Source organism: Acromyrmex echinatior, chromosome 8 (assembly GCF_024713525.1).
Source record: "Acromyrmex echinatior isolate Ae372 chromosome 8, ASM2471352v2, whole genome shotgun sequence".
NCBI classification, from domain to species: Eukaryota; Metazoa; Arthropoda; class Insecta; order Hymenoptera; family Formicidae; genus Acromyrmex; species Acromyrmex echinatior.
The window spans coordinates 9,951,498-9,970,802 of NC_141859.1; the positions used below are offsets into that span (position 1 = coordinate 9,951,498).

Sequence of the window (19,305 nt, forward strand, 5' to 3'; positions counted from 1 at the left end):
CGCGCGCTCGCTCGCGGAGAAAATTCGTTTCTATCTTCTTTCCTATCTCTTTTCGGCTCACCTCCGTACCACTTGTTCCTCCTCTCCTCTCGTTCCGTGCTCCGTTTACTCCACCCAACTACGTTTCGCCGTCTTCCTCTTCTCCTCCTCCTCCTTCTCCTCTTTATCCTCCTTCTCCTCCTCCTCCTCCTCCTCCTCCTCCTCCTCCTCTTCCTCCTTCTCCTCCTTTTTCTTCTTCTTCCCGCTTTCTGCCTGTCGCCGCACTGCACCGCGCACTGTCTCACCCGCACTGTCTCCACGTGCACTGTCACGCGGCACCGCACACGCGCGTCGACACTGCCCGTAGAATCGCCAAAACTCACGTCTCTTCCTCTTCTTTCGCCGCTTCTTCTTCGTGTCGCCGCTTCCGCTGCGATCTCTGCAGGAAAGACGAGGTCATGGGAAACTTGGAGTTAATCGCCGCCGAGACGACGATCAACGTCGCTACTCGCAGGAAGAGCGCACGCGGCCGATTCGAAAAGCGGAGAAATATTTCCTATTTTCGCGTTTATTCGCCCAAGATATTTCGAGAGACGTCTGCCTCTCTATTCTATTTCAACAAATTCACCCTTAGAACAATATTCATCTAATCATTCTTATCTATCGCATTTCGTTGTGTCCGAGGTGTCGTAGGGTAACCGTCCGTTGTTTATGTTATTATGTCGCCATTTATTTTTACCTAAATAAATTTGGATGCTGGCCACGGATGCCAAACAACTCTGATTACGAAGGGTTTCCTAGGTTAGTACACCTCGGTTACGCAATCCGAGTATTTCGAATCGCGCCACGTTTATCGTCGGCTTCATTTTACGGGCGAAACGGACCAAGTAACCGCGACACGCGTTTTGTTTAATCGAAGAGCGTTGCACCGACCAACAGTATACGTGTAGAAGACACACGCACGAAGACACGTGTTCCGTCACGAATTGAAGACGCAAGTATATGATCCGCGCGCGCGTGCGTTATTAATAAAAATTACAATATATACCGATGTAGTCTCAAGAAATGAATCCTCCGACACAAAACGTAACAAATTTTCAATTTAGATTTGTATATATAAATACTGGAGCGATTGAAAAATGGAAGCGTATGTTAATAATTGCAAATTTTCTATGTTTTATGCAGATGTTGCAGAAATCGTTATAAAAATCAAGTTCAACATTAACGCTCCGATTGACATTTTTACGGCGTATGGCGTATTTCCGATCTTTTGTTTCGGTCGACCTGACCATACGTTCGTTTCTAACAACGTAGATAAACTTTAATCTCAGTTTAATTTCTCTTTTATCCTTTTCTAGTTCGGAAAATGAGAAAAAAATTAAGAATGAGATTAAATCGAGATTGCAATCTACATTGATGGAAATAAATATTAAAGAAAAAAAAATAATAACAATAAAATAAAGAGTAAATTGAACGAGAATAAAAATTAAACTACATTGGTTACGCGCGGCGCCGTCGCGCCTTCGAGCAGCCAGTCGTTTTAACCGACTGACCCTATCGACGGCGAGCGATTAGACTGAAGCGTAGTGCTCGACTTCCGGTTCAGCTGTTCGCACAAAGATCCGCATGTTTCTCCGACCCGCGTGCCTCGCGCCGCAGTGTTTTGTTGCCCGTCGCTTGTTTCCGCTCGGTATGCTTCGTCCCGCTCCGTCCTACTCTCAGTTATCCCCACTCTCTCTCTCTCTCTCTCTCCTACCGTATCACTCGCCCCACCTCGTTTCCCCGTTCTCAGGCGCTCAGAAGGTAGGCGCACCTCGTGCGCCCGAGAATTTCCTCATTGACCCGCGCGCTCCGTATTCCACCTGCGACTCGTCATCACCGTTATTAATATCGTTCCCCGTTGCCGCCGCGCGGACCTCGTTATCGTTCCCATGGCGAGAATCGCGCTACCGTCGTCACCTCCGTTTTCATCGCCGCGTCGTTGTTGACGGCCGCATAAAACCCTCCTTCCTCGAGAAAATTGGGCAAGGAAAATTAGGCACGGAAGAATTGACCGATCGGTAGATCGGTTTTTATCGAACGATTGCGAATTAACGCGATTGAATGAAGTAATTAACATCATGCAATCGTCATGATTAACAAGCAGCTGCAGCTTAAATAATCAATTAATTGTAACTTTTTAAGTAGGAAACGCGCGAGTACATTCAGTAATTACAATTGGATCGACAAGTTGACGTGACATTTAAAAAGTAACGAGATTACTCGATAAACTAATGCGGTATCTTAGGCATCTTTGATAACTAGTAGAAAATTATGATTAAAGAATCTTACGTCATTCAATCGCATCGCGGACAAGTTAAACACGACTGTCAATAGTGTCAATAGTGTCATTCGTATGTTTCACATACGATAATAATAATTTCAATAAATCCGTTCGTTCCCCGATTACATGTGAAAATGTTCTCTCAAACGTCCCATTTTACGACGACATATCGCACGACATTCTGCATTACTGCTCTGATACGTTTGATATTTATTTTGTATGTTTCATTGACAAAATCACAGAGGAAAGGGAAAAAAGAAAAAAAAAAGAGAAACTGGAAAATCCTGAAAAACATTCGCGAAAGAGTTGGAAAAAAGCCCAAGGAGGACAACGCTCTCTCGATCTCTCTCTCTCGTCTGCGACGAGATCACAACGAACGATCCCTTTCTCCTTCCTTCCTCTTTTACGCGGTCAGACACGACTCTCCCGATACCCTTCGCGTGCCGCCGCCTTCTCGTTTGTTTCTTCTCGTCGTCGTTTCCATCCGACACGTCGCCGCGTCGAGTGCCGACCCCAATGCCCGAGAATTCTCCTCTTTCGACAGCTGACCGGAGCAGCGCTTTTCCTGTGAAACAAAATACATCTCTCATTAAAATATATTTCAACGATGCTAATCAACAACCAGTGATTAACGGCGGATTAATTATTTCAGGAAATAAAATCGCCATCTCTCTCTCTCTCTCTCTCTCAATTTAAATTTGTACTCCAGAATCCTACTCTGTAAAATTATTCCGATCGAATTATTCAAATCCTCAGACATTTTCTTTTTTTTTAAATCATTGCAGATTGTAGATTGCAGAAAATCAACGCGAAAATGGAGTCGCAAATTAGAATTAATCGTACAGGATAAATAAGAGAAAATAAAAATAAGTTGGTTGAAAATAAAAATAAATGTGTCTAGCGTCTGGTGCACAACTGTACGATAATATAAGAGAGTGACAAAGAAATTTAAAAGAATTCGCTTAGTTAATTACGAGTAGTATTAGAATGATGCTTTCATTGACTATTCGGTTTCCACTTCTTTTTCTCGGATATATATATATATACTAGTAGAAACTAATTACGTTACAGACTCGGCGGTGAGCACGATAGGAGGTCACGCGATAACGAACGAAACACTTGTAACTTCACAGAATATTCTATGTTTCGGTCTCTCTCTATTTTCCGCGTAATCGACGGCAATTACGTTCCGTGTATTTCCATGTATTCTAACCATAAATGAGGATGAATTAACACGCAAATGAGTGATCGAACGTAAACCGGTATAGTGGGGAAAAAAAAAAAAAAAAAAAAAAAAACAAAGATGCGCGTTGTTAGCGCATCGATTTGATACGTCATTTATCATTATCTGCGAGGTTGATAGAGGTGGACTGAAAACACCAGATGTGTGGTAGAAAGAAATTACGGTTGCATCAAGTTTAGGATAAGTGTTCAATAATAACCGGTTATTGACCCGCTATCATATGCACAGTTTATAAATTCAAACAACTATGTAAAGTACACGTAGATAAGTTATAGAAATGATAAATGTACATACGAAATATAATGTAATATTAATCTTATTCGGACATATATAAAATACGTACTTGACAGTTTTGCATATTTTCTAAAAAATTTTATATCCGTCATATGTGCAACGTAATTCTGTAAATATGCAATAAATTCAAAGATCGTATACCCAAGTGCACTTCGGGTAATTTTGAAAAATGTCAAGTTTCCAGGAGAAATTCTTACAATAAGGATACCGTAAAGAGTGATTTTCGTTTAGAATTTCTCGCGTGAAAGTGCAACCTACCCGTACTACCTGATAAAACAAAATTTGTAAACCTTGATCGTGCGAGTCTATCTGGTCTATCGGTGCGCTCGCCGTCCGACGTCCGACGCGACGTAAAGAAACGTAATGTATTTCGCAGGAAATCCGCAGCAGCCGACGGAGATACGGCAATTACGGTCGGGATACGTGTACCAAGCACGCAATGGGGGCGATCGATCGTTCCTCGCGCAGTGGGAAATACTGCGGGAGAAAGCATCTGACACGCGTTTGCGAATTGCGCCCCCGGTGCCGATGCCGTATCCAAGGAACCCGGGTCGTCGATTCGCTGCTGTGTTGAATACGCAACAATAGCAAAAATGGCATCAGCTGTGCGGGACAGCCTGGCTCTCTTGCCATCGGTCTTTTTGTTACGCGGCTCAAAACAACTCAGGCACTGCCGCCTGCGACCAAATGGAAATTGAAATTATTTTCAAACGCTCGTCCAAAGACGAAACTGGTAACTTAAAAGTTAAAACTTTACCACGTTAAGAAGAAAGTTGAAGAGAAATTCAATTGTGATCTCGAAATAAAATTTTTATATTATTCAAGCTCAATTTAAGCTTGAAATAATAATAATCATCGTATAGTTTACAGTTACTCTCTCATTTCATTCAATGCGGTACCTTATGTAACACTTTTAATTTGCTTAAATATGTAAAAATTTCGATTAGCTAGATACACAAATCTGAAGATAATTTTGTTACACCATCGAAGTAATGTAGGACGCTCGAACTGGATTGCTGGAACGTTTAAACTTTTTGCAATATTGTTCATCGTGCTTGAAATTTCTACATAACTGTTTTAATGATTAACAAGATTATTTTCAAATCTGTATCTAGCTAGATTTTGTTAATACTTGAGCAAAATCGTTCTTTGCCGTGAAAGTGCGATATAATTTTCACCAGAGTGAGAAAATTCACGAGTCGAGAAATGTTTAATCTCAAGCAATGTGTGTAAGCGATATACAAGGATTGCAAAGATTTATGCATACGATACTGAAGAACGGACGATCTCTCGATAGCGTTAATCGCGAGCAAACGAAACGCGCGCGATCGAAAGTTTTTTTTCTCAAGACTTAATCGCACACCTCCCGTGTTATTACGGCTCTCGCGCGATATAAGAAGTTGAGTCATCGCGTATAGTAGTGCACTAATGGTCGTCCACCTTGAGGATGTGTTTCCTTTAGGGTACCTTACGTGGCCAACTCCCCCACCTTGATCGCCGCGAATACGACGTGATCGGTCTCGCGATACTCACGTCAACTTACTATTCAGGTGGCAGGCAAAGAACAATGACGCAAGAATCGAGGCTCTCGCGCAATTCCGCGACACTTTCGCGAGAACGTTTCGAGAATGAACCAACCTATAGAAGAGAAGCGACAAATGAATTTAAAGGATATCGCGATGTTACTTTCTCCGGAAACGTCAGTAATTGATTTTAGTAACATTTCGGAATTTCTAGTTCATTAGGAAATCAATAAAGACTCTTGCATTAAAGAGAAAATAACTCGACAAGTTGTTTATATTTAACATAGAGACTGCATCTGCGCACTTTCTCTATTCGCTTTATCTCTTCCAAGTGTCCATATATAGATAATATTAGAGACACAATATAAATAGCTAAAATAAATTAGTGCGTATATTCTCACTGACCATTTATTGTGCTACGGTCGAAGGTAAAGTACGAGCGCTAAGAATACTCGGTGGTATCGAGAAGACGGAGTGTACTTGAATAATACGCGTTTCACACATAAGTGGTGCGCTAGGCGTACGTGTGCGTGCGTGTGTGTGTGTGTGTGTGTCGAGCGCACACAGCCGAGCGCAAAGACTCTTTCGCAGTGACGCAGCCGGACTGGAGGACATCTTATTGGCCGGCTAACGTAAACACGCGTATATAAGCACACCCCTTGTCCCCTTACATCATAGAGTCGAGATATCTTTTCCGATCCTTCTCCCCCTTTCCCCCCCTCCGTGCCTCGTATCCACTCCCGCCCTCGCATCTAGCTTCACCCATTCACCGCCGCGCCGGTGCGCAGGGTCTCGCATCTCTTTCACTCCCTCCCCCCCTCCTATCGCGACCGCGTTCTTCTAACCCCCCTCTTGCCCCTCTCGTCCCTCGCCGAGTGTTCGCGAAGCCCGAGAACCCAGCGCAGCGAGAACCGCGAGGAGTATTTCGCAGCGCGCGAGTCAACTCAGAGTCGGCTCTCCTCCCTGTGTGCACTCTGCACAAACAACTTTGCCACACGCATGCGAGTTCCACTTCACGGCAGCGAGTGCTGTATGGAGAGAGAGAGAGAGAGAGAACTCATTTCGTACAATGACGATGATGACGAAGAGGATAAAAACGACGGTTATCGCACGGCTTGTAACCCCTCGATTGGCCCGACGACTGACGGGGTGGTCCTGGGCCATCTTACTGATCTCACCATTCGAACCGGACACGTCTGGACTCCGAAATCAGTCAGGAGGGATTGGAGGGAGGAGTCTGTAAATCGCGCGCATGCATATAACAGGCATTGCGAAATATGTTAGCAGAGTTTCAAAGTTTCTTTTCTTCGCAGAGATATCTACCTCGAATTTACTCCTCGATAAAAATAAGCCGAGTTATCGATACGTTAAAAATACTTGGTATAAACAAGGTATCGATCGACTTGAGGAAGTATCGAAGCGTTTCTGCCTACGCGCACCTATATAACCATTCAATATCTTTCGCGAGTGAATGCATTATGTACTCGATACGGTATTTATATCAGATTGATTAAAGAATTTAAGAGTCGATAAGACTTTAAGAGAATTACGAAAAAGCAACTATCGTTGGGGAGCGCGCGGGAAAAACAATTCGCGGAAATCGACAGCGACTTAAAACAACCCGCCGATTTCAACACACCGACCGTACATCCTTGACAGGAGCCTTGACTTTTCGGCGAAGCGGAGCGCGCATTGGCGGGCGTCGTAAGCAACAGCCGTGCTCGCCCGCTTCCCTTCGTCCGCGCGATATCTCGCACCTTCCTCTCCCGCATCTCTTTGCTACGCGCGCGTATGTACACTTTCGCCCGACTACTCTTTTTCCGGACGGTATCGATTGTAGCTTGTAGCGCGCGCGCAACGGACAGCGCGACGGCGAAAGTAGAGGCGATTCTACATCCGAGCGAAGCGCCGCGCCGCGCGTCAATTTCGCTGATGTAACAATGAAAACCGTCGGTCCTTCCCATGTACGCTCGCCCATCATGAATTTTCCCTCTTTAATTCGCCGTCGCGTTAAAATTGTTAAACCGCCGTTTAACAATTTTCTGTATCAAACATTCATTTCGCTCGTCATTTCGCGTAGCGAATCTCTAACTGTTGAGTGAAATCGAGAAGAATGACGACACACGCGAGGAGCGATGAAAAGTACAAGGGTTATAATTCTTATAATGATGACGTTGTATTGTATGAAAAATTAGATGCGATCGCTATTGTAGGGGAGACCGGGGCTACTAATAGATTCATTTTTTAGTTTCGAATTTTTACGGACAAAATTAAGAGACGTATTAAAAAATGAATTCTACACCAGTTACTACATATTTGACTACCAAATAATATTTTAGTAATAAGGGGAAACTGACTAATATGAAAAAAAAAATGCATTTTTCTAATGCATTCCATCTGATTCAACTAGCCCTGGAACTAGCTCGGGTAATTGGACTAAGATTATTAAAATAAAGATTAATGTATTTTAAACTACATTTTTGACTACACATTAATAATAAAACTTTTATAAAAATATATTTTAAACACAAACATTTCGTTTTGCAGGGCAAAACAATAACTTCTTTTTGTTCATTTCGTGTAAAAACACGTCGAATAAGCCTAGTTTTCGAGATTGGACATGAGGGAACTAAACTTATAACATTTATCACTGAGGAAAATCTCTTTAAAAGAATAAAATTTTGAGTAAGTACTACAAGAGTCGTCACTAAATGAATCATAGAGTTCCATGTGTTTAGTCAACTATCTCCATCCGTTCATTTTTTAAAAACATCAACAATATACGATAACAAAGACACATAAACAAAAAAAATCTGTTGGACTTTATTAAGTAAGAACTACACTTACTATCCAAGTAGAAATCAAATGTCTCAGACAATCACATACGATAATAAAACAAAAACTTTAAGAATAAAAATATTTACTTAAATGTACGATTTTTTAAAATTGTGGCAAAACTTGATAGATGTATTCGCAACAAGATGTTACAGCAGACTTTAACGGCAGTCGTTACTGCGTGCTCAGACACGTTTACGCGTGTCTCGCGTGTTTTGTTTTTAATTAAGCCTCGATTATTCTACTTATCCCGGTCTCTCCTAGTTTATTTTGTATTATCATTATTTCTATCATTGTCAAATAGATTGCATATTCTTCCCTTTATTAGTTTAATCAAAAGGTTTATAAAAAAATGTTAACGCACGTCTCGTTAGAATAAAAGAAAAGGGGACAAAAGAAAGATCGATATTTTACGAATGCGTCTGAAACTGGAAACCGTCAAAGATACAGGAAGTTGCGAATTGTTGCGCAATGTTGCAGTCTGCGTCGTCTGCGATCGTATACTTAAACTTTTAGATCAGTTTCGAGCATTGGGAATTCAATGATTTATTTCTCGATTTCGAAAAATAATCCTGTTTGGAACAATGCTGTTCAAGAGACACTCTTGTAATTTTGGACAACGTGGCTCGGTGTGTATCGGCGTTCGTATATATACACTTACTTTCCTTTTCTTAATGGAGAATGAAAAAAGGAAGACAAACGTCGATACACATTAAGCCTAGAATTACAAATCTTGGACTGCACTGACTTATGCAGTGGCGTAAACGCCACTTGAACATTACTGATTTACATGATCGCTCCCCGCTCAGATATATATTTAGAATCATCGCGTCGTGTAAAACACTGTGGCTGTGGAGAGAAAGTTCAGAAACGCCTGTCAAAGGATATTTTCGGATCGTTATAGCGTGCATCGCGTATATCGTACGCGCGACAGTTTACGCTTCATTTAAAAATGACGAGACGAAGACGACGAAGACGACGAAGACGACGAAGACGAGGACAGTCGCGTTTAGTAGTCGGTAGATATCGACTTTCTCAAAGCTTCACGAGCTCGCGGTAGAGACGACGGTAAATCTCGCGGGGAAAGCAACCATTGGAAAAATTAAAGGTACCGTTCTCACGTATTAGCAGAGTGGGAACGCGCCAGGTGGCGGGGGGGAGGACAGGGCAAAGCAAAGAGGACTGAGGAGACGACGACGTGGAAAAAGAAAAAAAAAATGGGACGCGCTCTTGCGCTACTTTAAACCCGGAACGGGCGATTTTTGCCGCCGTTGCCACCGCTGCCGCTCTACCATCGCGCAAGATACCTCTCCGCCGTTATCGATTAAAACGCCCCACCTGCTGGAGGTTATAAAAACCGAAAGGGCCGTTCCGCTTGCGTACTTTATTCTTACTGCACGCGTGTCCGTGAATGTGCCTGTGTGCGATTCGAACCCCGTAAATCAGCGTCGGTCGGTCGGTTGGTCGGTCGGTTGGTCGGTTGGTTGGTTGGTTGGTTGGTTGGTTGGTTGGTTGGTTGGTTGGTTGGTGACCTCGCGCGACGACTCCGACACACGGCTAGCAATTATTCATTCCGCGAGCTTCCGAATCTTGTTACATCTCGGATATGACAGCGATATTCTACCTCGCGACTCTGCCCGCTGCTTCAGCCAGTCGACTGACATTCAATTTTAACCAGTTGTAATCTGACATTCGTAGAATCACGTAGAATTCTATATTGGCTCTATTATTAAACCTTCGCCAAGCGAAGGCTATAGTCGCTCGAAAATGGATATTAAATTTGTGCACATTGAACAGACATTGTCAACTATTCGATTTTCAAAATTAATCCAATTAATCCAGTGGACGGAAAAAAAGAATCACGCGATATTTCGATTCTACGTTGGATACGAGTTTTCGTCTCTCTCGAAGAGAATTAACATGTCACCCCGGTGCTGTACCGTTATTAGAATGGACCACCCTGTATGCGTAGCCTCGTCGTCGGCGATTGCATACGGACGACATACGAACGTTCAGTTCACCACGGCCGGCGCTCGTTGATGCTCCAAGTCAAAATAAACGATGTTCTCCTGTCTTCATTGCCATCGTCGCCGCCGCTCCCAGAAGCGGCGGGAACCGTTGGTGCAACGCCCCGCCCAACGCGATTCTCATCCTCTTTCATTCTCAACGGGCTTTGTCAAAGTTTAGCCCACTTTGGACGATTTACAAGCCGCGACAACTTGTATTTATAATTTTACGGGTTTAGATGCTTACCGTATTGAACGTCATGAAATTATTGTATCATTCGTACACGTTCTCACACTGCCTACTTCAAAATGTAAGAAGCAAAATACGTTCCGAAAGATTCCCAGATAGACTTTCAGAAAAATTCGCAGCAAAAAGTATACCTAACCTATATCAACCACGCGTTCTCTAATCAATTCTATCATCAATTCTATCGTCATTCACATCCGTTCGCAGACTTTGACGAATAATGCCAGTTTCTAGCGATGCAGTAAAATTTTAATTTTAATTTCTCAGTTCAATTGACTCTTCATCTCTTTTCCACTTCTTAAACTACGATAGAAAAAGATGAAGAGAGTCGGTTGAACCGAGATTAAAATGAAACTGTTCTTGTATACGCATTGGTACGAGAAACGGGCGCAACTCTTCATCTTTTAGTGATTCTAAAAATTAAAAAAAGAAAAAAAAGAAAATTTAAAACGAAGAGCAAGTTGAACCGAGATTAAAGTTAATCTATATCGGTAGAAACGGGCATTAGAGAGGACAAGCCGGTATTTTAACGAGCGATGCGTAACGGAGGGGAAAACCGACTGCTCGGCCAAGTTTGTACCCGCGCGGGCGTGTTTTTCACGGCGTGAACGGCGGTTTTTAGAAAGTATACGTCCCCCTCGTCGCCAAATATATTTCAACCGGGGTTATTATTATCTCGCGAAACCCAGAACGGTCGATAGCTCTCCTCCCGTCGTCGTGGCCGTCGTGACTCAAAGTCGAGCCGAGCCGAGCCGAGAACGGTCGAATCGAGCCGAGCCGAACCGAATCCGAGAGAGAACGCGCGAGGTCATGTCAACTCTTCGTTGACGTGTGAAAAAGGCGATTCTCTCTCGATTCGAGGCGCGTCGCGATAAAGACGTAAGATGTAAGATGCAAGATGTAAGACTCGGTGGGCAACGACGCGTCGTTAATTCGCACGTGACCATTTTGCGTTTCCGACGTGTCGATAATATTGTCCACACGCACAATTAATCGTCGACGAATGAAAAGCGCAATTTACAATAACGTCGTTATTAACGGTAAATTTAAGCTTGAATGCTTGAATGAAAAAATTATAGGTTAATTATAGGGTTAATTAGGAAAAAATCAGATCAGAGTGGAACGAACGTCGGATTCTTTTCTTCCAAATTTCAACACACATACGAGATAATAAAATATACGAGATTTGTGAAAGAGAGTCTGCTCCGTTCAACCCACAATTGTACTCGCATTTAATGTACCAATAATCAGTTGCAACGTCTGTTTTTATCGATGTGTCACCAGGTCTGTCTCTCATGCGAGTGTTCCACCATTTCAAGCAACCGAGCAACCATTGAAGAAGACGTAACGATATATAAATATCCGATCGCGCGACGTATTGCGGCCTAACGGCACGTTAACACTCATTAAGGAAAAAATAAGACCATTAACACTCGCGCGCGTCCCTGAGCCGATCAATGTCGCATGCATATGAATAAGTTTGCACAGTTGCAGCAGCGAGTTGTCTAATGCCAGACGAAGCGTAAACTAAATAGAATCTAACTTTTTATTTAATCGTTTACATTACGTAAGGAAGGCTGATTAGACAGAAGCGGCGCGACGGCGTCTTCTTCAGTTGAATATTCCGGTCACAAATACCGGTGCGCCTGTCTGGGATGCGTATACGTGTAAATATGCGTTTTACATAATGCGTTTTACAAATTTCTAATATAATACGGATAGAAAAATTTCTATCGAGTCATCGTACTTAATTACGGAAATCGAATGTGCGTCGCGAACATAATAAATTGATAAGAAGAGCTTCGTGTCTTTCCTTCCTTCTTTTTCTTTTTTTATATTCTCTTAAATTTTTCACGAGTCTCAAAGTTCAATTTTTACAAAATCCGGTCATGTCGCTCATTGCGAATAACGTTAGCATTCGTTATCGCGCTTGTATCCGACGAGAGCGAGAAATATCGGGCGCAATATCGATTTCAACCGACGCGACGTCGTGGCGGCTCTGAATAAGTCAACGAACTATAGCCTTCACTTCGATAGGCCGTGTTATTTTCAAACAGGCTTACTTCCGATACATTTTCCAAACCAGTCTCCCGATTTACGCCGCGAAATAAGATCATCGACGAGAATATTTACAAAATATCTCTTATATCTCGCTCGGCTACGCGGTGGGAGTCTATTCTCGATACTTTCTCGCGAATGTAACAGAGCGAATGAACGTTTCAATAAAGTCGAATTAACGAAGAAACGACGATAACAGCCCGAGTAACGTAACGAACGTATATTATATACGGTACGTTACTTCGAGGTCGCATTAGAAGGTTAATTTTGTATGAGTAATATAGGCTGTAATAGAGCCCAAGTTAATGAACTCGTCATTACTCGTCGACGGCGTCAGCACTAATATTATACACGTAACCTTTCGTTTTTTCAACAAAAACTTTAAATGTACGCGCCAGTAGTAGAGGTGTGGTGGTGTTCAGCGAAAAGGAAGGCACCACACCTTTAAAAGAAATCACAGTTATTTGACAATTATTATATTTTTTTCAAACGTATACCAGTATTTTCAACACAGGTTCCTTAGAAAAAAAAAACATAAAAAAAAATCCGAGACCTCGAGTCGTCCAATCGGCAAGCAATCGTCTCGCCGCGAAGCCACACAGCCCGACGGAAGGAACTCTTTCCGACTTTCTCATGTAGTAATAACTTACGAGTTTTGCATTTTTTTTTTTTTACTAAAAAACTAAAATTAGCACGTCACGCGTTCAGTTTTTTAATATAAAAAATGTGGAATTTTTATTTCTATTCTAAGGAATTGTAGAAAAAATGAAAAATGCTAGTGAAACTGTCATTAGGCCGTAATAGAGGCCCTTTTTTTTTATATTACAATGTCGTGCTAACTTGACAGATTCCAATACAATCACGAATGAAAGGGTTGAGAAATAACAGAATAGACTTGTTGAGACGAGACTTGCCGGTGCGCGTCTCTGCGAGTGACACAAAAGAATTCAATTCGCGACAAACAAAATGGGAGTCGTAACGAAGGACGTTGCGATTCCACGCAATACTGTCGCTTACATCACGCTGCTTTAACTCGTTAACAAATAATTTCGCGCGGCCCGGATTCTGCAAAAGGCATGAAGAATTAGTGTCTACCTACCAAAATCGGAGATTGAAACAGAGCTTTGCGCTTCAAGCAAGAGACGGGATTATAAATGCGAGATTTTCTCTGAAAAAAAAAAGACTAAATTGCGAATGACTTGATATAAATGGCAAATTTGGCAAATTGATATTCTCGAAACAATTTTAAGCGAACGTCGCTGAGATAAGATTTTAATGTAACGTTCAATCGGAATGATTAGCATCGAAAAGTAAGAAGCTCGAAAAAAATAATAAAATTTGCAAAACTTGAGGTAATCGTGAAAATATCGATTTCAAGTATCCTTTTTGCTTGATGTTTAATTTTAAGGTAATTTTTTAAAATATTAATAAGTGAAAAAATGCCATATTCGTTCAAGACCGTTTATTCTTCATGCCTGATAATATTTCTTGTGAATTTCTACAATTTCCAATTTCTACCTAACTGTGCGCCGATTTTTTGTTGGTCTTGAAACACAGTCCTAAACCGAAGTTGGAGTAGTAACATCACAAATTAAATTGACAAGCGATTTAACATTATTATTGCTACAAAGACGCACAATGCATCCTATAATAAGCATCTTAAAAACTGTGAATAGTTTTTTATTGCGAAAAACCCCAGCCAGGAGGACATTTTTAATTTTTTATTATCATATTTTACGTCTTTCTTTTTATTCTTGGATATCCCAATATAATGCTCTTACATTTCAAGTTTCGTTAAACGGAATGTACGAAGAATCATGTGTACATTAGTGCTAACGCTATCGACGAATATGACAAGTTCATTAACTTGGATTACTCGATTATAGTCCTCATTTGTTAATTTTGAAAATTAAACGTTCATCGGTTTCCACCGACTCTCTGCCTCGCGACAGCGCAGCGACAGCCTTCACATCGTCAGATCGATGACTGTATGCGTATGGCAGCCAGCACTATACTATACACTAATACTATACACTATAGACGGTACCGCAAGTGCTTGTTCGTGCGTGCGCTCGACGGACGTGTCCGTAGTTCTTTCCTCGTGTGTGTGTGTGGGGGTGTGCGCGTGTGTGTGTGCGCGCGCGCGCGAGCGTGCTCGTACATGGAACGGGGCCAAACTAGTCGACCGCGTTTGAAGAAAACTCGACGCGGGTCGAGCGATAATCCATCGGGTTTTCTTCATTCGCAGATGCCTCCCTAGTTTGCCCATATTCGTGAGCGACGAGAAAAAATACTTTTCGTTCGGAACCACCTGTCCTTTCGAACAAGAGACGCGCCTCTTTCCCCATAAAGAAATTCATATTTCCATTTCGAAATCGATGGAAACCTGCAGTAACTCTATGCGCCGACTCTAATCGATACTCGATATAGATTTTTAACTATCGAAAAATTCGCGAGACGCAGTACAGTAATAACGTGCGTAAACGTGTTACTGCGTTGATAATTTTTCGACTTTGATCTCGAGGAAAATAAGCGACGCACTCGGCGAGTATATCGAAATAAACGTTGAATTTTCGCTTAGTCGAGGAAAATAAGAAATAAGACATAAGAGAAAAGATACTTCTCTCGCGGGGCGATTCGGTGATGGATTCGCCCTGTTTTGTCGCGATACTTACTTGCGAAAGATTGATTGTGTATTCGTGAGGTAGTCGGCGCCATCGCTAATAATTGCAACAGCTCCGATTATTTGCCAAAACTCGACCATCGTACTTTTTATCCCGGGCGATACGCGTATGTGTGTACGCGCCTGTATATGTGCGTGTATATGTGTGAATTTTTTACAACTTGTATACCATCTGAATCACGCATGACAACGCAAAAGTCTGATAAACGAGAGCGTCATATCTTTCGATATAAATTTTTCACCGAACAGGAAATCGCTAATGGCTTGGCTTCAGAATAAAGTAACGTAGCAAAGTAGCAAGTTCGACGGGATCGATGCGAATCTACGCAAATGTGGATTTACTACCGCGCGAGATCTCGAAATGGCGTCCCCTTTCTCTTCGGCAAAATACCGAATTACGCATCCAAATTCCAAATTCCAATTCCCCGACGTTAGGTTACACAACAAATGAAATTCGCGTGATTTTTTTTTTTTTTTTCCGTAAGCTTCAAAAGAATATTTGTTATCACGCAAACTAGAATTACGTAGAATTACGTCATCTTTAATACATAAACAAAAATAGTATAACACGTAATATTTAAAACTATATATGCAAAATGTGACTGTGATGATAAGTTGTTTCAACGTGAGCCGGAAAAAATAATTATAAAAACGTTTATTTATAATTTACGCACGTATTCGCAGAGCATTAATGTATTAACTAAAAATAGTTAACCTTCTCTTATACTGTTAAAATTGCAAATATGATCGTATACCGAGAAAAATCGTTTGTTTCAGCGAAATGCTGTAATGCTTTCGGATGTTGCGGTGTTGCCGAACTCTTTCTCTCCTCCCTCCCCCCCTCCCTCCCTCCCTCTCTGGAAGATACAGGCGTAGGTTGATCTGGCAACGTAGCAAGAAACGCCGTTGGCTGGCCGTGCTCAGTTTTCATGACACGCGTTACTCTAACCCTTTCCGAAACTCCTGGTGCACATCCCAGTGCCAGTCAAAAGATTCAGAAAATTTGTAATTTTCTAAACGCACGTATCAGTTTTTATTTGCAAAATAAGATTTTTTTGATACAAGCTTTATTAATGGTATAGTTCGCCAAAAAAAAAAAAAAAAAAAATATCGCAACCTGTACATAATTCTGTATTTTTTTATATTTCGCTTGTATGTTGTAAACTAGTTTTAAACAAAAGCTTTCAGAAAGAAATTTATCATATAAATAATTCTATTGAAAAATTGCAATCCTGCGGTTACTTTCGTTTCGTGCTTTCCGCGTTGCATTGGTGGTATAAACATATACTTTCATGAGAGAATGAATTTTATTTTATATTATTCAAAATAAAAATGTAGAGAAATAGAGAGAGAGAGAGAGAGAGAGAGAGAGAGAATTGTTCAGAAGCGAAATTTAAAATTCATGTAATTTCAGCGAATTTATTTCTCAATAAAATCTAATCACTTGAGAAAAACGGAATCGCAACGATTGACGCAAGGTCAATTCTTACGTGCAAGTGTTGCAGGGAATTGAAGTTACCGAAATTGTAACGGTTTCTAACTCTGACCGGAAACACGTGTGAACGAGGGCGAGGGGAAATTGTTTGTCCTTTCCGAAGAGAAGAAGGCGAGCGCGTAGACACAGAGGCGTGTCATTACGCGACAACGCAAAATTACGTAATTATTCTGCTATCGGAAGGCTAGTCCTGATGTGAAGAAGAAAGAAAGAGAGAAAGAGTAAGGAGAGAGGGAGAAATTACACGAAATTTATACGTACGATAAAACTGATAGTTTGCTAACGCAGCAGCTCTCCGTGATTAAACGAGCATAAAGCCTTGCGAAATATTCTCTGGCTGTCGATAGCGAAGCTATCTTATTTAACGTACATCCGTGTGGGAGTGTAAACATTTTTTATTGAAAATTTTTGAAAATTTATAACTTCAAATCTCAAAGTCGCAAGTCACGTTTATTTTGAGACTCCAAGAAACGATTGTTTAAACCCAGTTTTTCATTTTCAAGTCAATTTGTAGACTGAAATCCACTTAACTCAATGATGTAAAAACTGTAATTTTTTTTTTTAGCTACTTAATCATCATCAAACTCATATTTTTGCAACTTTAAAACTACTCACTACAAAGCCATTAGTTTAATGATTAATCATAGGTAAAAAAAAAAAAAAGAATGCAATTTTTACATGTTAGGTTAAGCCTAAATTAACCAGAAAATGAAAAACCGAACTTTAGAGCCGTAATTATGTTACTTGAAACATAGAATTCTATAAATTACAAAAAAAAAAAATCCGCAACTTATTTCCCACGCGATCTTGCACAATGACGTGGCAATCACGTGCAAATCGCTAAAATAAGCGGAGCAAATAACGCTGCAAATACAAAATAAAAATCGCTGTTGAAACTTTGATGTTTACCGTATTCGAGGCATGGTAAAAAGTCTAATAATTCGCTCACGCGATATATACACAATTTCTTGCGAATCGAAAAAGTTTTCGATCGAGTTGGCCCAGCAAGCGTGCGACATTTCCACGTAAGATCGACAGTTGCGCGTTGTTTTTCTCGATTGAAGTATGCGGCAGATAACCGATAAGGGAATCGTTCGTCGCACGAACTTATATAACGTGTGGGCGTGTACTCGAAATTAAATGCTTAGAGTATTTTTGGTATTGAGGACGATTGTATTGATTACGTACGTGTGTATGTGTGTGAATTTTTTCTATTTATCTTTCCCCAGATAACGAGTGTAGTATACTATCCAGATAGTATACTATCCAGGTAGTATACTATCGTACGAGATACTTAAATGTATAGCAAAGATCTGTGAAAAGCCGGCTCTATGGGAGCTGCTATAAGCACATTGAACGTACTTACTTTTCACTTACTTTTCGAAAGGAAAAAGATTTAGGCAAAAGGATTAACATGGCGTAACGCATGAGAGATGTGAAAGATTGAATTGTATTGCACGTAGAAATAGGTAGATGATTAATTAAATGAAGAAGAGAATGGAGCTTTGGGGAAAAAAAATTAATTATTAAAAATTGTAGATTAGACGACAATAATAAATGTAACCGTATTCATTAAACTTCGTTAGGCAAGATTTCCTCGTTCATTGTTAGATGAAATAATTAACAGAATAATTTTGATGTCATATAACTGATTTGCAGTAACTTTTATCATATCAGATACGCCTACACGCGCAATATTAAATATTCAGAAATCTAGATACTGCAAGGTATTCAGATACGCGATGTATTATTCAGGGATATCGTGAAATTAGAGCTTTCCTAATAGAGCACAAGAGTTACGGAGGCCAAGAATGTTTCGCGCATGGCGGCTATTTTGTAAGGTCGTTTCGAACTGGCCAACGTATACAAGGTGTATCGAATGTCGCGTACTTTCTCTTGGCGAAACGGACGCTAAAGGCCAAACTGAGTGGAATGTTGATCGCTTCAATGTCGAGACATCTATAATATTACGTGCATAGAGAAAGCGCGACAAAGTAATATCACCGAAAGTTTGATCCTAGAAAGAAATGATAAGAATTGGATCAAAATTATAAATTAATAAGACCATGTTAATGAGACTGTGGATGTGATATTATAGTGGTTTACATTCTGATGGTAACAGAAGCAAATTTTGAGCAAATTGTAATTAGCCCAACATTACGTGAACAAAAATTCATTAATTCTTTTATAACAAATAGTTCCAAGTGCATCAATTTGTTTGCTTATGAAATATATCATCATCCATTATTGTTCGGAAAGTTTTAACTATAATTTAACTTTTAATTATAATTCGTTATCTAAAACAGATCTCTCCCTAGAGTATTGAATCTTAGCTGATGAAAAAATACAATAGTTGCAGTAGAGTATCAAAACTTTATGAGCAATGGGTTCTCCGACCCTTTGAGAACCTTTCGTCAAGCAAAAAAAAAAACGTATGGTGCATACATTTATCGAAATGTATTAAATGATTTCAAAGAAAACGTGTTTTTGATATTTAACAAAATTTTCAAACGTATAATGTTCGCGAATGAAAGACGCGATTTATCTTTCGATTGCCGTCGGCAATAATTCGACGACGGCAGTATCGACCTCCTCGCGCAACGATTCGACGAGATGAAA

General features: G+C 40.7%; 2 protein-coding genes across 3 annotated transcripts in view; both read right to left on the minus strand.

Annotated features, from left to right (window-relative positions):
* The window catches only part of Smr (nuclear receptor corepressor smrter), an 89,511-nt gene that overhangs the window by 65,368 nt on the left and 4,838 nt on the right, over window positions 1-19,305 (minus strand). The gene's annotated exons all lie outside the window — the stretch shown is intronic.
* On the minus strand, window positions 69-4,538 carry LOC105149111 (uncharacterized). Its single transcript, XM_087409038.1, has 3 exons — window positions 4,130-4,538; window positions 2,736-2,867; window positions 69-418 (listed from the first exon to the last, which is right to left on the minus strand). Exons 1-3 carry the CDS (start codon window positions 4,330-4,332, stop codon window positions 106-108), a joined length of 648 nt encoding a protein of 215 aa, XP_087265164.1. The 5' UTR covers window positions 4,333-4,538; the 3' UTR covers window positions 69-105.